Source organism: Anguilla rostrata, chromosome 15 (genome assembly GCF_018555375.3).
Source record: "Anguilla rostrata isolate EN2019 chromosome 15, ASM1855537v3, whole genome shotgun sequence".
NCBI classification, from domain to species: Eukaryota; Metazoa; Chordata; class Actinopteri; order Anguilliformes; family Anguillidae; genus Anguilla; species Anguilla rostrata.
The window spans coordinates 34,264,939-34,284,183 of NC_057947.1; the positions used below are offsets into that span (position 1 = coordinate 34,264,939).

At 48.4% G+C, this 19,245-nt stretch overlaps 2 protein-coding genes across 2 annotated transcripts in view; both read right to left on the reverse strand.

The window, feature by feature from the left end:
- The window catches only part of LOC135240703 (protein FAM117B-like), a 35,173-nt gene extending 23,639 nt beyond the window's left edge, over positions 1 to 11,534 (reverse strand). The window contains exon 1 of the mRNA XM_064310562.1: positions 9,813 to 11,534. Coding sequence (XP_064166632.1) covers positions 9,813 to 10,719 — 907 coding nt within the window. The 5' untranslated portion in view covers positions 10,720 to 11,534. The remainder of the gene's footprint in view (positions 1 to 9,812) is intronic.
- A 4,183-nt stretch (positions 11,535 to 15,717) lies between these two features.
- The window catches only part of LOC135240461 (bone morphogenetic protein receptor type-2-like), a 64,147-nt gene continuing 60,619 nt past the window's right edge, over positions 15,718 to 19,245 (reverse strand). Inside the window, exon 13 of the mRNA XM_064309926.1 lies at positions 15,718 to 17,609. Within this exon, the coding sequence (XP_064165996.1) occupies positions 17,329 to 17,609 (281 nt within the window). The 3' untranslated portion in view covers positions 15,718 to 17,328. The remainder of the gene's footprint in view (positions 17,610 to 19,245) is intronic.

Here is a 19,245-nt window from a genome sequence, read left to right on the forward strand (position 1 = left end):
GAGAGGGAGAGAGAGGGGAGGGAGAGAGGAGGAGAGAGGGAGGGATAGAGAGGGGAGAAGGAGAGGGGGAGGGATACAGAGGGGAGGAGGAGAGGGAGGGAGAGGAGGAGAGGGGGAGGGATAGAGAGGGGAGGAGGAGAAGGAGAGTGGGGGGAGAAGAGGGGGAGAGAGAAAGAGAGAAAGGGAATGAGAGAGAGAGGGAGGGAGAGAAAATAATGACCACAGTTATTGTTGTTACATTACAGCATCCATCAGCACTGCATGGCATGTGGTCTACTTATAAATCAACGGCTTAGGCAACACTATTTTTATGATCATGCCGAAACATGTTTAAATTTCAATCTGTGAGACGAAGAGAGGGAAAGAGAGGAAGAGAGGGGTCAGAGGAGCCTGAACAGTGACCGTAACGCCTGGGGGCTCAGATAAACAAAAACATGCTGGGGATGAGAAAGAGGAGGAGGATGAAGAGGACGAAGAGGAGAACACTGTGGACACATTCAAGGACCTCCAGAAGCAGCGCTGCTGTGGCACAAGGCCACAATGCCCGTTATTTCTCCACCACAAAAACTAATCAGCTAAAATATTTAAAATAATGAAGCTTCTTGTGTAATATGGACCAGTCAGAAGCTGCCAGGTGCCAAAAAATAAAAAAATAAAAAATCCACACAAACACCGTTATTTGATGCCTGCCATCCAATCATTCACAAGCTAGCGCTCACAGCCAATCAGATGCTAGACAGCACTTACAGCCAATCAGACACTAGCGCTTGCTTACAGTCAATCAGACACTAGCTTGTGCTTACAGCCATTCAGACACTAGCTTGTGCTCACAGCCAATCAGACACTAGCTAGCGCTTACAGCCAATCAGACACTAGCTAGCGCTAGCAGCAGAGACGTGTTACTTGCAGCTGCGAAACTATCAGTTTAGAATAAATAAAAAAGAAAATTGCCATTCATTTCTCTCAAGTGACATGGATGGATGGGTTGTGCGCGTGTGTGTGTTTGTGCGTGTGTGAGTGTTTGTGCGTGTGTGTAAGTTGAAAATACTTGTCTCATTAAATGGTGTCAGAAAACACAAAATTAAGATTCTGTAAACAGTGTGAAAACAGCCGGACACCAACCAAACCAGCACAAACCCAGAAAAACACACCAAAACCCGCCAACTCTGGCACATGCATTAGCTTCCTTTGTGTCACTTGGTCCTGGCAGCAACATTTTACCTCTGTTCTATAAACTCCAATTCATTTCATTTCAGAATGAAGACATGCTTCGATGTCTTTCTTTAAAGACAGACACACGAACACACTCACACTCACACACACACTCACACTCACAAACACACACACAAACACACGCACACACTCACGCACACACACACACTCACACAAACACTCACACACTCACACCCTCACACACACACACACACAAACACACACTCACACTCACACTCACACAAATGCACACACACACACACTCACACACACACACTCACACACACACACACACACTCACACACACACACACACACACACACACCCTCCTGTGAGCTTTGCGGGCTCGCCCTGGGCTCGGCGTAGCTGTAAACACTCTCAGCCTGGGCTGAACCCCTCTCCTCCCGCCGCAGACAGAGAGCAGAGGAGGCGCGCGGATTGAGACGGGCTGGACGCGTGCGGCGGCCATCTTTAATGAATTTAAAGCTGATTAGCGACCGGCGGGCTGTGGTGGAGCCACACAGGCCAGCCTGCACACACACTGCCTGACTGCCATGACCTACATTTTCAGAGACTCCACAAATAATTGCCCCCCTCCCTCCCGCCCTCCCTCCCTCCCAGCCTCCTCCCACCCTTATTCTCTTTCTTTTTCCTTCCTCTCAGAAGGACTCCTCCAGCAGGCTCCCCTGCTCTTTCCCTCTCCCTCTCTAAAAAATTGATTGAACTCTTTCAAGGAAATCAACAGTTGCTCAAAGGGAAATGTGGGGGGGGGGTAATGGAACGTTTAACCAAACACCTGCCATTTTGTCTGTCCTTGTGGTCTCAACACACAAGAACACACACTCGTCACAATAAAAGCATGGTTCTGCCTGTTCTCACAAGGGGCAGCGTGCAAGATGCTTGTTTGTTTGTTTTTTTTAAACTAAGCACAACAGTTTATTCATCCTGTTTTCCTTTCGATTGTAAACACTGTAAATATTTAGCTGAATAAGTCACAAAAGCCCTTTGAAGACTTTGCTTTTGTTTTGTTTTTTTTTATTTATTTTTGCATAGACCTCAAGACCTGCAACCATTTGGGGGGGAGGGGGGGGGCTGGGGGTCATGCCCCCCAGAAGAAATATGAAAGAACCACTGAGATATGATCATTTCTGGTGACTTCAGGGGAAAACACATCCATTAATCTGAAGGTACTGTTAGGCCTAGATCTTTTGCTTTTATCTGAACAAAAAAGAACAAGTTGGCTTGCTGTGGAGGTCAACCACCTGCTCCAGGACCAGCTTCAGTGAGCCCCAGGACTGCTGTTCTCAACAAAAGCCCTGCACAGAGTTCTCTCCAGAAGCCCTTAGCTTTTTTATTTTCTTCACTGCCTCTCTGTGTGCTAGCAAGACACAGACAGGGTTGTGATCGGCCTGTCTTATAAATCCAGCGTTCTAATAAGTCTGAACTTGTTTTGCTCCGTCGCTGCCCTCCGTGAAAACAAGACTTAAAAGACTTGAAGTGTCACTTCCCCACTCGTTCGGCTGAAGCAGACGGGAAAGGATGTTCGCTGTGAACACGCAGAAGGCGCAGAAACGCACAGCCACGTTCCCTGTGTCACACCACAGCCTTCCACAGCTCCGCGGCGGACTCACAGCTTCCAAACTCTGCCTAACAAAAAGGCAAAAAGGCACAGAAAGCAGAAACCAAGCCCTCACAAACCACCCGGGCGGGACACCAGGGACGACGACGGCGTCCTCTTGAGGAAGGTAAACACACATACCTGGGTTAATCAGACAGGTGGTTGATGGGGGTGGGTGGGGGGAGTATTTGGGGTGGAATGCACTGCGTGAGCTACGGACGGGGAGGACCTAGCCGCTAACCAGCAGCACTCCAGGGCTACTCATTCCCAGCATGCACAGTGGCGGTTAGCGTTTCCATATACACGGCACAGCATGATGAAAAAAAAAACTAAAAAAAAGACCTTTTCCAGGTGTGTGCGAGCAAGTGCACTGCTGCCCCAAACCAACATGGCTGGTTTGCCGTTTGTAAGAGGGGCATGGGGTGTTTCTGATGGCACGGGGGGGGGGGGGGGGGCTGTTCCTTCCCAGCGATGTTCACCATAAAGGTACAGGACTGAGGACAGCGGTGCTCAAACACCTTCACACTGGTCTAAAAGCACAGCGGGATGGGGGGAGCTCTCCAGTCAGAACGGAACATCTACGCCCAGGTTTCTCTGCAGACTCTGGAAACTACAAGAGCAGCATGCCGCGCGGATTCTGCGGGTTCAGAACTCAGAACCATCTGAATTTCCCAGTCCAGGGCTGCCCAACCCTGTGCCTGGAGATCTACCACCCTGCAGGTTTTTCACTCCAACCCTAATTTGGCACACCTGATTCTACTCATTAGCATCTCAATGAGACCTCTGGCTGTTGAATGAGGTGTGCTTTGTTAGGGTTGGAGTGAAAACCTACAGGATGGTAGATCTCCAGGAACAGGGTTGGGCAGCCCTGCTCCAGCTGTTGAATGAGGGGTGCTTTCACACAAACACACACACACACACACACACACACAAACACACACACACACTCACACTCACACTCACACTCACACACACAGAAAATGATCAGCCCAGTCTGGATGTGTGGTTGGGTACATCCACACAGATAAGGTCCTTAGTGCGAAAGCACACAGAAAGAGCTCTAATCACCTTTACAGTAGGAGGGTTGGTTGTTTTGTCTGTCTCCGCCTGCTCCATACAAAAATTCCCCCAGATAACCCCCCCCCCCAGTCTGAAGATAAGGAGACACCACAAATACCTCTGAAGAATTCTACTTACAAAAGCATCAGAACTCTTTAGCCAACCCCAGACTATCTTTGAGTCAGCTTATGTCAAGGTTTGTCCATTTACTCAATTACCAATACGGCTGTTTACATATATATATTTTAAAATACAAACTAAACTTTCACCTCTCCAAGGTCTGTCAGTTTTTTGCAATATGCACTGCAAGAATACTGAGTGATATTTGCCCTGTCAGTAGCAGAGACATACTTCACCTCCCTGAGATGAGTTTGCTGAAGACCTGATAGATAAGATGGTCCTATTGGCCACTGTAATAGGCCAATCCTGGCTATCGCCAGTAGCATTTGGCACTGTGAGGAAGAACCAGTGAAATATTAAGATGCACTGCCAGCTTCAGAGAACTGGTCCAGGGAAGGGAAACAAACAGCACCTCACTCCAGGAGGGAGTTCCCCCCCTCCCCCCCCCCCAACGCCCCCCCCCCGGTGACCACGGTGACACACAGCGACACCGCGTTACGCGTCCCGCTGTCTGGGGCTGTGTTCTGGCGGGACAGCGGCCGTGTCTGAACCCGCGACCTTTCCGTTTGCCGTCTGACCTTCACATGTGAGAACATCCCTGCTGCTGTGGGTCTGATCCACAGGGGCGAACCCACAGCAGGTGTGGGTTACCCCAACAGTCACATAATATTTACATGACCTTCATTTCTCCATCCCTTCTTTACCTCTACCTCACTCCCCTCTCTCACATTCTCTCTTACCCCCTCCTACCCCACCCTCTCAGGTCTGTAGTTTTACACCTGCCGAATGTCAGGTCTGTAGTTTTACAGCCACAGAATGTCAGGTCTGTAGTTTTACACTTGCAGAATGTCAGGTCTGTAGTTTTACACAAACAGAATGTCAGGTCTGTCGTTTTACAGCCACAGAATATCAGGTCTGTAGTTTTACACCTGCAGAATGTCAGGTCTGTAGTTTTACAGCCACAGAATATCAGGTCTGTAGTTTCACACCAGCAGAATGTCAGGTCTGTAGTTTTACACCCACAGAATGTCAGGTCTGTAGTTTTACAGCCACAGAATGTCAGGTCTGTAGTTTTACACCCGCAGAATAACAGACCTTTCCTGGGACAGCAGTAAAAGCTGGTGTTCCCGCCCGTGAGGTTGGGGGCAGAGCAGGAGGCGGTTGGAGCACTACATGTCTGAACTTGGCTTGTTACAGCCGGTCCTTGCACTGTTGTTGTTTTTCCTCTCGCTCACAAACCCGCTGCCAGCACCACACCTACAAAACGCATAGGTAAAAGTGACCCAGGTGCTTTCACAGGTCAGGTGCTTTCACAGGTAAAAGTGACCCAGGTGCTTTCACAGGTCAGGTGCTTTCACAGGTAAAAGTGACCCAGGTGCTTTCACAGGTCAGGTGCTTTCACAGGTAAAAGTGACCCAGGTGCTTTCACAGATAAAAGTGACCCAGGCGCTTTCACAGGTAAAAGTGACCCAGGTGCTATCACAGGTAAAAGTGACCCAGGTGCTTTCACAGGTAAAAGTGACCCAGGTGCTTTCACAGGTCAGGTGCTTTCACAGGTAAAAGTGACCCAGGTGCTTTCACAGATAAAAGTGACCCAGGCGCTTTCACAGGTAAAAGTGACCCAGGTGCTTTCACAGATAAAAGTGACCCAGGCGCTTTCACAGGTAAAAGTGACCCAGGTGCTATCACAGGTAAAAGTGACCCAGGCGCTTTCACAGGTAAAAGTGACCCAGGTGCTTTCACAGGTAAAAGTGACCCAGACGCTTTCACAGGTAAAAGTGGCCCAGGTGCTATCACAGGTAAAAGTGACCCAGACGCTTTCACAGGTAAAAGTGACCCAGGTGCTTTCACAGGTAAAAGTGACCCAGACGCTTTCACAGGTAAAAGTGACCCAGGTGCTTTCACAGGTAAAAGTGACCCAGGTGCTTTCACAGGTAAAAGTGACCCAGGTGCTTTCACAGGTAAAAGTGACCCAGACGCTTTCACAGGTAAAAGTGACCCAGGTGCTTTCCAGTAAGACCCAGGCTAGCCAGTAAAAGTGACCCAGGTGCTTTCACAGGTAAAAGTGACCCAGCGCTTTCACAGGTAAGGACCCAGGTGCTTTCACAGGTAAAAGTGACCCAGGCGCTTTCACAGGTAAAAGTGACCCAGGTGCTTTCACAGGTAAAAGTGACCCAGGTGCTTTCACAGGTAAAAGTGACCCAGGTGCTTTCACAGGTAAAAGTGACCCAGGTGCTTTCACAGGTAAAAGTGACCCAGACGCTTTCACAGGTAAAAGTGACCCAGGTGCTTTCACAGGTAAAGGTGACCCAGGCGCTTTCACAGGTAAAAGTGACCCAGGTGCTAGCACAGGTAAAGTGACCCAGGTGCTTTCACAGGTAAAAGTGACCCAGGCGCTTTCACAGGTAAAAGTGACCCAGGTGCTTTCACAGGTAAAAGTGACCCAGACACTTTCACAGGTAAAAGTGACCCAGGTGCTTTCACAGGTAAAGGTGACCCAGGCGCTTTCACAGGTAAAAGTGACCCAGGTGCTTTCACAGGTAAAGGTGACCCAGGTGCTTCTGGTGGCAGGTATGAAAAGGGCCGTGTGTTAATGAGTTAGAATTTCTCTGCTCCCTCCCCCCCCCCCTTTTAAAAACACTCCACTGGAGCTGCCGCACAGGCCTGAGATCAAACGGCCTCCTGACTTCCCAAAGCTGCTTCTATTTCTGCTCATAACCAGATTAATCAGATAGCCCAGAAAGGGCTGCTATTGAACGAGCAAATGCATTAATCATTTCAATTCACACAGATACTCTTGTTTCCCATTCTTTGCTGATGTTTAAATAACTACGTTTTTTTGCCGAATTAACAGTAATGCTTGGCATGGTTTGAGTCTGGCCAAAGTGAGAACATGTGTTAATGCAGTTGTAAGTAGGGCAGGATCTAACCAGCCATTAGCACTGTTCAACATTACATTGGGAATGGCACATTTCAGTGGGGAGGCTGAATGAATTTGGGAAACTTGCGCATTTGGATACCAAAACCAAAAAACAAAAAGAAAATGAATGGCAGGGCTGTGGTTCTGGGGGGAGGAAGGGAAAGCAGCACACTGACATGTCAAGCGGATAAAGTCCACAGACCAGGCTGTGAGCCGGAAAAGCATGTTTCACCAGCGCCAGGAGGACACAGCGCTACATCTGAGGGGAAAAGGGCAAAATGGAGGGATACAGGCACTCAGCGTGTTTCAAAGCACTAACCTAGCAATGAAATACACACACGCACACACTCACACACTCTACACATACACATACACACACGCACACACTCACACACTCTACACATACACATACACACACGCACACACTCACACACTCTACACATACACATACACACACGCACACACTCACTCACACACTACACACACACACATACACACATACACGCACACACTCACTCACACACTACACACACACACATACACGCACACACTCACTCACACACTACACACACACACACATACACACACTCACTCACACACTACACACACACACATTAGACATACACACTCACTTACACACTACACACACACACACACACGCACATACACACACTCACACTCACACACTCTACACATACACACATGCACACACTCACTCACTCTACACATACACACACGCACACACTCACACACTCGACACATACACACACGCACACACTCTACACATACACACACAGGCACATACACACACACACACATTTTACACATATACCCAGACACACACACACGCACATACACACACTCACACTCACTCACTCACACACTACACACACACACTATACACATACACACACGCACACTCACACACTCTACACATACCCAGACACACACACACGCACATACACACACTCACACTCACTCACTCACACATTACACACACACACTCACATATGTACACACACACACACTCACACACACATACACACACTCACACTCACTCACTCACTACACACACACATTAGACATACACACTCACTCAAGACACATTACACACAAACATACACACACATGCGCACACACACACACACACTAAACACACTATACATACACACACACTATACACACACACACACGCGCGCGCAGACACACACACACACAGCAGTGTAAAAGGGCTACATGCACGTGTCATAGCGGCCTTGCTTGCCCCGGCCCTTCCGTGTGTGTGGAGCGCGCCGTGCTTCAGTGAGATAAGACCGGTGTGTGAACCCGAGAGTGAGGAACTGCAGCGCGCGGGGTGTTGCTCTGACGCGCCAGCGATGCGTCCGAGCCAATCGCGCGCCTGCTTCTGGACGTCTCCTCCCGATACCTTTGCACTCGCGCGAGCTCGGCCAGGAGCGCGGCGGCCGCCGCCGGACGCGTCACCAGGCCTCGCGCACGTGCCCTGCGACCGGCTCACGCCATTGGCTGAGACACCGCGGAAGGAACGGCCAGATGGATACGCACCGGACACACGGCGCCTTCGTACGCTCAGCACAAATCACGCAGGGCTGCGCAGTGTAAGAGCGTGTGCTGGAGCAGAGCGTTCTCTGGAAACACAGAGACCGGCGCAGAGCTTTCACTGCACAGCTGAACCCCAGCTGCACTGTCTGCAGTTAAAAACCTAAAAGCGTACAGATTCTCAGCAATGATGACCTGAAAAGTGACCACAATCAACCACAGTTTGTATTTATTTATTGGTAATCACTGTCGGTTCTCTCTCAACAACAGTGCGCACACACGCAACAGGCCCGACCTCTTGTCCCCCGGAGGGGCCCAAGGCAGCCTGCCCAGCCCCTCTCTGTTCACCAAAAACCCGCGGAGGAGGAACGCCACGCGGAACGGCCAGGGGAACGTCCCGCTGGCTGCCTGCTCCGCCACCACACGAGCTACTTCGCCTCTTCCCTTTTTCTTTTGTTAATGAGACCAGATTCCCTCCAGCAGTACCCGTGTTCCTCCCTCGCTTCCATGTTGTTTTTCTGTACTCCCCGACCCCTCCCCCACACACCCCCCCCCCCCCCCCCCCCCTCTACTGTACTGTAGCAGATGGGCATTTTCAGCTCTCCGCTGCTAATACGCTTAGCACGCGCGGCACAACAGCAGCAACAATGCGAACGTGAGTGCTGATTGGACGGACGGCACGCCGCCAATGAAGATGCTGCTAATCTAGCCGTTGCCTTCGGTTGTTGTGAATTAACCATCTGTGGGGAAAAAAGGCAGTAACAATGGACAAACATCCATAAGAGGACCAACACGACACCTGCCTCCAGCGCCAGTGCCAAACGCACCTGCCTGGAAATGACAGGTTTAATTTGATTTACAGCGCACAATAGAAGCAGCCTGTGCCTGCACCACCTTTCTCGTTTCGTGAAAAAAAAAAAAAACATGAAATGAGACACAAAGGGAGAATTAATGCAGAAACACACACAAATGTAAAATTCCTCTACACCTCTCCGAAGTCGGTGAGAGAGAGAAAATATTCCCAAAAGATGCCACAGTGATTAGCTGCGGCCGCTTACAAGAGTTGTTTATGCTCCGCGCGAGCCGAACGGATGCGGACAGGGCTCGCCGGGAGATGAATCGGTGAATGAATAGACGCATAGAAAGCGTTTATTTGCATTCATTCCAGCGTGCACGCCACCTTACAATTCAGATTCTCTATTCCCGTGACCGTTACCTTTCCCTCAATCAGCGCATCCCTACTATCTGCATAAGCAGCTAGGGAGGTGTACACTTTCCATCTCGACTCGCTCATCGAATCTATTGTTTTTGATGGCAGACACATACCTCTGAAGATGGGCGAGCTTGGGCTTCTTCTCTCGGGAGACTGCCTGCCGTGCTCCGGGGACGAGCGTTGGGGTGGGGGCTGCGGTCTTTCCCGGTTGCCACCTGAGGATGACGAAGAGGAGGAAGAGGAGGAGGATGGCGAAGCGGAAAAATGCGGCGTCTGCAGGGAGGTCGCCACCAGCGAACAATCGGAGAGCCAGAGCAGGGGTTGGGTGGGGGAAGAGCAGGGGGACCGGGCGGACACAGAAAATGGGGGCGCGGAGAGGCTGGTTATGACGTTGCTGTTGCCGCTATTGTGGATGTTGCCGTGCGAGGCGGACACGGTGAGCTGCTGTTGCGAGGGTGCTTGAGGTGGTGGTTGGGGGGGTCTGCCGGTCGCGCCGCTCGTGCCTGACGCGGAAACGTGGGTCGTGACGGCGGGGCTGCCACCCGAAGACGGCGAGGAAGCGCTGCCAGTCTGTGTGCCGACGGCTGCGGCGGGGCTCGCGTGCGAGGAAGAAAAAGGAGGCGAAACGGAAGATGGAGCGAGTGGGGAAATGACTGCCGAGGCGCTGGCGGAGACGGCACGAGTGGGACTCCGACTGCTCGACGTCGACGTGCGCGTGCCGGTCGCTTCGCATCCACTGGCGCTGCCTTTGCTGCTGCTGCTGTTGTTGCTGCTGCTGCTGCTGCGCGTGGGGCTGTTACCCCCACTACTGGTACCATGTGGCGACCTCGTCTGCAGGGGGGGCTGTGACTGAAGTTTCAGCTGAAACGGAACAGTAGCCTTCATGGGCAGCAGGCGACCGAACGAACTTAATCCCGCATTAGTCCCCGAAGCTCCAGCACCCCCACTCCCACCTCCCCCGCTGCTGGCAGCGGTAATGCTGGTAGTCGGCGACACGTTTCTTCGAACTCTTTGAGACATGTTAGTCTTATCCAGCAACGCCCTTTTGTGCGTAAATGCAGGAGGAAAAAATGTAAATTTCCCCTTAGTCGAGATTTCCTGGTGAAAAAAAGAGGTTTCTTTAAAAGCAGTTAGCTCACTGTCTTTTGTCCTTTGTTGTAAAGTCCATTTATCGTGCCCGTGCTTCACCCCCGTCGCTGCGCAAACGTCTACTTCTAACGCAGTTGGGGCTGGTACGACTTGCTAGTTAACTGAAAACCACTCACTAGCCACGCACCCTGTCTCTTTGCCAACCCCTAATCGACTCAACCTCCGCGCTTCCCATTGGCCATTTCCAGCCCTGTAGCAATTTCTCATTGGACGCTCAACAAAGTCCAACCTTTTCCAGTTTCTTAAAGATACAAAAAGCCTTTGGAACGCGAGTGTAATTATGAATTATTTAAACATAATCGAAAGGGAAGTCCATATATAGATGTTGATTGTTTTCCACTGTTCTCCAAACTGTTTGGAAAACGTGTGTGAGAGAAAACGAATGGACGAACAGCCGATGCACTGTACTGATTTGTAAATTACTTTATAATAGAAATGTAATCAGCGTCACACGTAAATAAATCTAGCATGACTAAAGTGTTAATTTAAATACATCTCTTGTGTCTTCTAGAACGTGTACCTTACAAAGGATTGAGTAAGATACGAAACCTGTCTTTTCTCGCGAGAACGCTGCTATTTTCGCACGCCCGACCATGTTGCTGGCTTAATAGTAAAGCATTTAGAAAACGTGTTCCTGCTTGCATATTGAATACTAACCGAAATGCCGTCTACACGTCAATCCGCGCACCTTCCCAGACGGACCTCCGGTATGACTACCGTTAAATGACTTATCGAAAAGAAGCGTAAAACTGAACAATGGCATCGACGTAATTTATTTATTTTTTTATCTCTCCAATTGGAATGAAACTGTTTTTTGAGAAACGGCACCCCCCTGTGGCCATAAAAGTACAAGTCGTTTTATGGCAGGGATCTCAACTTCAAATATAAAAAAAAACAGTGTCTGCTTCTGTTTTCAAAGAGTTTTTCGTAAAATAATTAATCCCTTCACTTAAGAGTGCACATACCTCGTTTCCAAGGCCTAAACTCACTTCTAATTTAAAGGAAACTACATAAACCCTGCAGACACTGCGACCATCCAGGAATGGAGCTTGAGACCATTTTATGCAATTCTTCTGCAGTTCTTCTATGACTCATTATGTTTTAAGCTCAACTGGATCAGTAGTTTATCTTCATCCTGCCATTAGTAAAATGGTCTTCCACCACATCACTGATAAGTGGTTCCCATTAATTTTCACGTTTTTCTCCAGTGTAAAAACGAGTAAGAAAACACACAACTCCGAGTGATAAATTCAGACAGAGACACAAGCACTTTTTTCCGTAATATCTTTAATCAATGTAGTAATGCATGGTTTTACAGCAAGCTTTTAACCTCTAAATGCCATTTCTAAGCATGTATTTTTCTCAACAGGCGTAAAGCGTTGGGTTTCTGTTTCTTCATCCTTTCTCTTCAATGCGCTTATTTTACAAGCTTTAATAGAAAACATTTCAGTGGCTTTTTTAAAATTTTTGAGCAACAAATTTATGCAGGATCACATCGCAGGTGAACCTCCGGTTTCTACAGAGAAACGAAACCCCAGCCTCTCAAGCCCTTCATTCATACAAAGAAAGAAATTAGTCAGGACATTGCATTCCTTTTTTTTTGTAAAATAAATTGTGTACAAAGCACTTTTTTTTTTTTTTTTTTTACAAAAACAATATTTAATACAATTTTGTCACCCACTGCTTCATTCAGACACTTCATGACATAAAAAAAAGAAAAAGTAAAACCAGCTCAGGTGGATTCTGGGAGCAGCTTGTGGCCTGTTGTCACGAGTTTGATTAGATATGGCAGTTTCTTGGGGTTCATTTGGGTTACAAATGCATATGTGAACGAGGGGGGAGGGGGTGACTGGATAGAGAACTATGGAGAATGTACGAATGGGAGCCAGTTCTGTGGTTCCTTAGCTGGACTGGCCTGTACTCTTCTTCGCCTACGGTAAGCAAAGTCACAGTCGTTACTGGTTCTCAGCGCGCGCTTTCGCGAGCGCAGCGGCCATGTATCAGAGCAGCCGAAGGCCTCCACGGGGAGCAGAGGGCAGATCGATCTGCAGGCCGAAGGGTTTCCACAGTGTAACACCGACTCTTTTAAGAAAACGGTCCTGACTCAACTCCTGCTAGGGGACGGACCCCAACCGGGGGTCCGCTCCAGCCCAATCCCAGCCCAGGAAAACCACCTGGAGAAATTTGGGTTCGGGGGTTCGCTGTGACCAATCATCTTGTCCGTTGTGTCCAGTTCTGACTTAATCCTTAATTCCTTCGGGTGCCAAGTGTTCCAATCTCTACTCCCTCATCCTGTTTTTTTTTTGCACATGCTTTCAAAGAACAGCAATTTTTTTTTTTTTTTTTTTTTTTTTACAGATCAGAAATTATTTTTAGAGCAGAACCGCACTATTTCTCCACAAGATAAATATCACAGTACTGTTGTAGTTACTGGTCCCATAGCAACAGTTGGGTAGTAGCTATATATATACCATAATTAAAAAAGCACAAAGATTCTGGATATCAATGTTATATATGCATATATGAGGATGGCTGCATTATATACAAACCTATTTACACCAAAGGGGAGGTGGATCTATGTTACATACATACAGATACGCGGCTTGCTTGCCTGCCCATGCAGACAGGACACGGATGGGAGAGCTGGGCTGAGAGACACACCTCTAACTGGTCTGTTTGCATGTCTTTCAGGTTTAGGGCGTCTTCTGGTCAGTTCTGACTGCTTGGTATTCCGATTACATGTTTGGGTGTAAATACCAGAAAGAAACGTGTGTGCCTGTGTGTGTGCATGTGAGCGTGTGTGACTGTGTGCCTGTGTGTACGTGCGCATATGTGTGTGTGTGTGTGTGTGTGTATGCGTGTGTGTGTGTGTGTGTGCGTGTGCGTGTGTCTGTGTATGCGTGTGTGTGTGTGTGTGTGCGTGTGTGTGTGTGTGTGTCTGTGTGTATGCGTGTGTGTGTGAGTATGCGTGTGTGTGTGTGTCTGTGTGTATGCGTGTGTGTGTGTGTGTGTGTGTGTGTCTGTGTATGCGTGTGTGTGTGTGTGTGTGTGTGGTGTGTCTGTGTGTATGCGTGTGTGTGTGTGTGTTGCGTGTGTGTTGTCTATGTGTTAGCGTGAGTGTGCGTGTGTGTTGTGTGTTGCGTGTCGGTCGTGTGCTGTGTGTGTGCGTGTGTGTGTGTGTGTGGTGTGTGTGTGTTGTGTGTACTGTAGTAGTCGCGATGTAGCGTGTGTGTGTGTCTGTGTGTATGCGTGTGTGTGTTGTGTTGTGTGGTGTGTGTGTGCGTGTGTGTGTGTTGTGTGTTGGTGTGTGTGTGTGTGTGTGGTGTGTGTGTGGTGTGTGTGTCTGTGTTGCTGTGTGTTGCGTGTGGTGTGTGTGTGTGTCTGTGTGTGTGTGTGTGTGTGTGTGGTGTGGTGTGTCTGTGTGTATGCGTGTGTGTGCTGGTGTGCGTGTGTGTGTGTGTGTGTGTGTGGTGTGTGTGGGTGTGTTGGTGGTGTGCTTGTGTGTGTGTGTGTTGTGTGTGTGGGTGTGTGGTGTGTGTTGCGTGTGTTGTGTGTTGTATCGTGTGTGTCGTGTGGTGTGAGGTAGGTGATGTTCCACACACACGTTGCCTTTCCTCTCTGTAGTGTTTGTGTCCCCTGGCTGTATAAAGTTACAGTGTAAGGCTGTAGTGTTGGAGACCCTGAACAGAATCAAACCCAGGTGTTTTCACTCAGGCAAACGACTGAAACAGACTGCTACTTTAAGACAATGGCAACTAGGCAACCTCATTAAAACTCCGCAAACAGAACGCCTCAATCTTTGCACAAAGTAGTGAGCAGTTTTTTTTTTAACCATACACTGTACTGATACCATGCAAATTTACAATTATCCGCCTCCATAAAAACAAAAAATAAAAACACATTTGCAGCTTGAACAGCTCACATTTAAAACAGAGTAAGAGTAGTGTAAGGCAGATGTTCGGGAACACCTGTCTCCAAGTGAGCAGCCTTCAGAATGGCCCAGGTGGGAACGCCAAACATCCGACTTTTCAGTAGCGTCCAATCGGACTGAGAGGAACTGCTGTCAATCAGAATGTCAATCAGCACATCGATCAATCTGTCAATCAGCACATCAATCAATCTGTCAATCAGCACATCGATCAATCTGTCAATCAGCACATCAATCAATCTGTCAATCAGCACATCGATCAATCTGTCAATCAGCACATCAATCAATCTGCCAATCAGCACATCGATCAATCTGTCAATCAGCACATCAATCAATCTGTCAATCAGCACATCGATCAATCTGTCAATCAGCACATCAATCAATCTGCCAATCAGCACGTGGCAGAGGCAGACGGAGGAGGGTGAGGATGGCAACGGGAGACTTTTCTAGAAGGGTCTCCACACATCAGCGTGTCCCGGCCCCTGGTGACGAGACAGCGGCAACGCTCTCCGTGTCAAACTGTCGCTCGAGGAGGCGGAAACGGAGTCAGACAAACCGCCAAGCCCGACAACCGCGACTAAAAACCGAGTTCCAAAACAAAGGAAATGCCGTCCGAAAGGACAGCATCATACACCGTAACAGCCAATCAGCTTACAGCCTGTAAGTGATGTAACATGACATCAGGAACATTTCATACCTTCTGTAGGGGCAATTATTCCAGACAAAACCATACCAAAAATACAAAAACAAGCAACAAAAAAAAAAATGAAAATAAAAAACACGTTCCAGCCAATGGCAGGGCTGGCCCGAAGCTGCTCCTGCCGTCCAATCGTCTTTCCCGCTACGACCCAGAGACAGAACACGGACACAACAGCCACAGAGGAACAGACGCCTACAAGCGTCCAGAGAAATCGGAGCACATGGAGACATACGGCCCAAAATAATTTTTAAATGTTCTTTAGTTAAGAGCTTGTTGCATTGTATGTATATACATACAGCATTTGTGGATATATATTTATATATATATGTGAACATTTACAATGATGCGTTGTACACATACACAAAGTATGTGCGGTGTTCTGGGCTCTGATTGAAAAAACAAACCGCAAAAAAAAAAAGAAAAAAAAAAAAGTCATTTGTGCCAAAGTTGTCAGAAGTGTCCTGGCTGTTTAACCAGATCATTCTGCAGACAAGGAACATGAGGAGGTGAGAATGCAAGCACACACACACACTCACGCATGCTCACACACGCACACTCACTCACACCCACCCACACTTAGGCATGCTCACACACACACACACACACACACTCGTACTCCCAAACACACACACACACATACACACACACACACAGCTCCTGGTGAGAATACGCGGGTGAGTTGCATTGCATAGAATGAGGGGACAGAACTGCAGAACGAGCGGACAGTCTGAGGAACCGGGGGGGGGGGGGATTAAACCCTTGCGGTCGTCGCACGTAACGGCAAGGGGGGGGGAGATGTTCCAAAAATCCAACTCCTCCTTCCAGAGCCTTCAGTCTGCTTCATTTCCAAAAAGCGGGGACCCCCGTTCCATCCAATCAAAAGGAGGGACAGGACCGCAACACCACGCCCACCGTTCAGCTGATTACCTGCTCACCTTTCTCCCTCAGATTCTGATCAGACGGGTGAGAAAGGGAAGGATTGTCGTCTGTGGGGGGGTGAGCTCGGGAACACGGGGTCCTCGTTTGGACAGAAGATTGTTAAACTGTAAGCGCACCGCTTACAATATCAAAAAAAACAAAAAAAAAAACTGCGGCAAAAAAAAACAACATTTAAATCATTTTTTAAAAAGAACCTCAAAGCTAAAGCCTATTGCACATTTCAAAATATAATACAAAATAAGGGATACATAGATATAACACAAAACAAATACATAAACATGTGAACCTAATTTGCATAAAATAAAAAAAGGTGAAACAATGTCATTGCAGTCAACCCAGTCTTAAAGACCACAGTTTCTTCTCAATTACAGACCATTTTACATACGGACATATGCACGCAGATTCACATAAGTCAATATGAGCGGTCTACTCTGATTGTAAAATCAACACATTGTCATGTTTTTTCCCTCTTCTCATTTTTAAGACCACTTTTTTTTCAAAAACGTGGTCACAGACGGACTTAACTGTGCGATTAAGATTACTTATTTAAAAGTGCAACGATAAAACAAGAAACATTTCAAATAGACGCGCATACACAGATACAGGTACACTACATTAAAATGGAGGAACAACAAAAAAAAAAAGAACTGAAGTGTTTAGAGCCAATGTTGCTGCATAGCTGGGTTCTGTTTAAAGCAATTTCTTCGAATACAGTTGAAGTAGAAGAGATGACCTACGACAGTAAGCGCTTGGTATTCTCAGTCTTTTCAATAAACTTTCTGTTCTTTTCTTTTTTTGAACTAAATTTCAATCAGATGTTGGGGAAAAAAAAAAGACTTGGGAAAAACAAAATGCTGTCATTACACTCCAACACACTTAAACCCGGCCTTCTAACCTGACCAGAGGTCAAAGTTCACAGGCAGGTCATGCCGGGGGGGTCGGAGGCGAGGGTGGCGGTGGCGGTGCCCCCTCCCACCAGGAACACGGCGGTGCTGGATTTGGACCTGCTGGCGCCGGCCTGGCTCTGGCCCTGCCCGTGGTGGGCGTGCCCGTTGTTGTTGACCTCGCCGTCCAGCGTATCCGTGGAGATGACCCAGGTGGAGGGCCGCCACCTCTTCAGGGAGTACGGCGTCTTCACGCGCTTCTTGATCTTCTCGCCCGACCCCGTCTTGCCATCTCGCAACGCTCCGTCTCCTGGAACAGAAAAACGCACACAGAGAGGAGAATTATTTCAGTGTTCAACCGTCAAAATTCCTTCTGCCGCTCTTTTCAAAGACTGCGACTCCAACGGCTTTTAATTAAGTGAAAAACGTGTAAAAGACTTGTGTAAGTCGCTCTGGATAAGAGCGTCTGCTAAATGCCTGTAATGTAATGTAGTGAATTCGCGTCTGATTCGCTACATGGCCCTCTGGTGGTTAGCCCGTGTAACTGCATGTATCTCCAGTTGAAAGGAGCACGTGGAGCATTGATGGACGTGCCGCTGCATTAGAATTAGACGCAGAAATAAAATGGATGATCAGGGCAACGAGGCTAGCAGGGGTAGCGGTGCACTCAGTGACCAGACCAGCAGTGAACTTGTTTTCACGGGTCAGACGAGGACAAAGACAAGAAACCCCCCCCCCAGCTCCCCCCTCTCCGGTCTCTATGAAACAACGCGTCCCTTCAGGACACCACATCTCTGTCTGAACTTTACAATCCAAACAGATCGCCTGTGGTAAAAAGAAGTGCGGGTCGTTGGAAATCAAACACACGTCTTTATTGTTCTCTCTGTCTCAAAAGGCTGTGTAGCTTCAGTGTAAACACACAGCCTCCCCGTCCATTTTCTGTTTTTGTTCCGTTTGACGGCCCCCAGAGCGCACATCTCATCAGACCCCTTTCTTTCTTTTTTTTAATCGCAGGCTCCAACCGAGTCGGAATGTTCTCCCGATTCTTATCAGCTTCCTGGCATTTCCTTCCCTTCCGACGGTGAGCACTCGCAGTTCCGAGAGCCGAGTTTGTGGCGTCTGCGGCGTCTGCGGACGGTGATTAGAACAATAACGGGCGCTGCATCTCCCGTCTCCCCAGCTGGTTGGAGTTAGCTAACCGGCCGGGAGCTAGCCAAATAAGCTAATGCCAGAGAACCAGCTAGATAATGCATTATCAAATTTAGTGCTGCTCGCACGCACCCTCACGTTTTCCGCACCCTGCACGTCATCTGTAATCCTGCATTCCGTCAGACTACCTTTTACAGGATCTCTGATGCTCCCGATTTGGCATACGACACGGCAACATGCCATCGCTGCCACACGCACCGCAACAACAACGGTCGCATTCTGGCAACCGCCACTCTTATCCATACTAGCCCCCCTGCTAGCCAAAACCGTTGTAGTTTCAATATAGCAACTTGTTAGCAACTTAACTTTTTTTTAAAGCACATAACGACTTCGAAATTCACGTTTGATATATTACTGTGTGTAATTTATCTCGTAGAACAAAACGTGGAAGTGCCTTAGGCATATGTTAACCACAGACCTTATTTTCGTCGGAAAACGAGAAGCCTATGGAAAAAAAGCATTGGAAATCTGCCGAGGGAACCAATGGCGGAAGAAATGTCTACAAAAAGACGTCATCACTGTTACACTCTGTAAGTGCACTCGCTTATAGAAGAGCACAAATGACCATCACTTCACCTCCGTCATACTACGGACTCGACGGTTGCCAAGACCATGCCTTGCTGCTTTAACTGGTAACCATGGCAGCGTGAAACGTGCGCTGCACTTAGCTTAGCAAAACAACAGAGTGTCGCTGGGGTTCGCCCGCGATAAAGCCAGCAAGCACAAAAAAAGGAGAA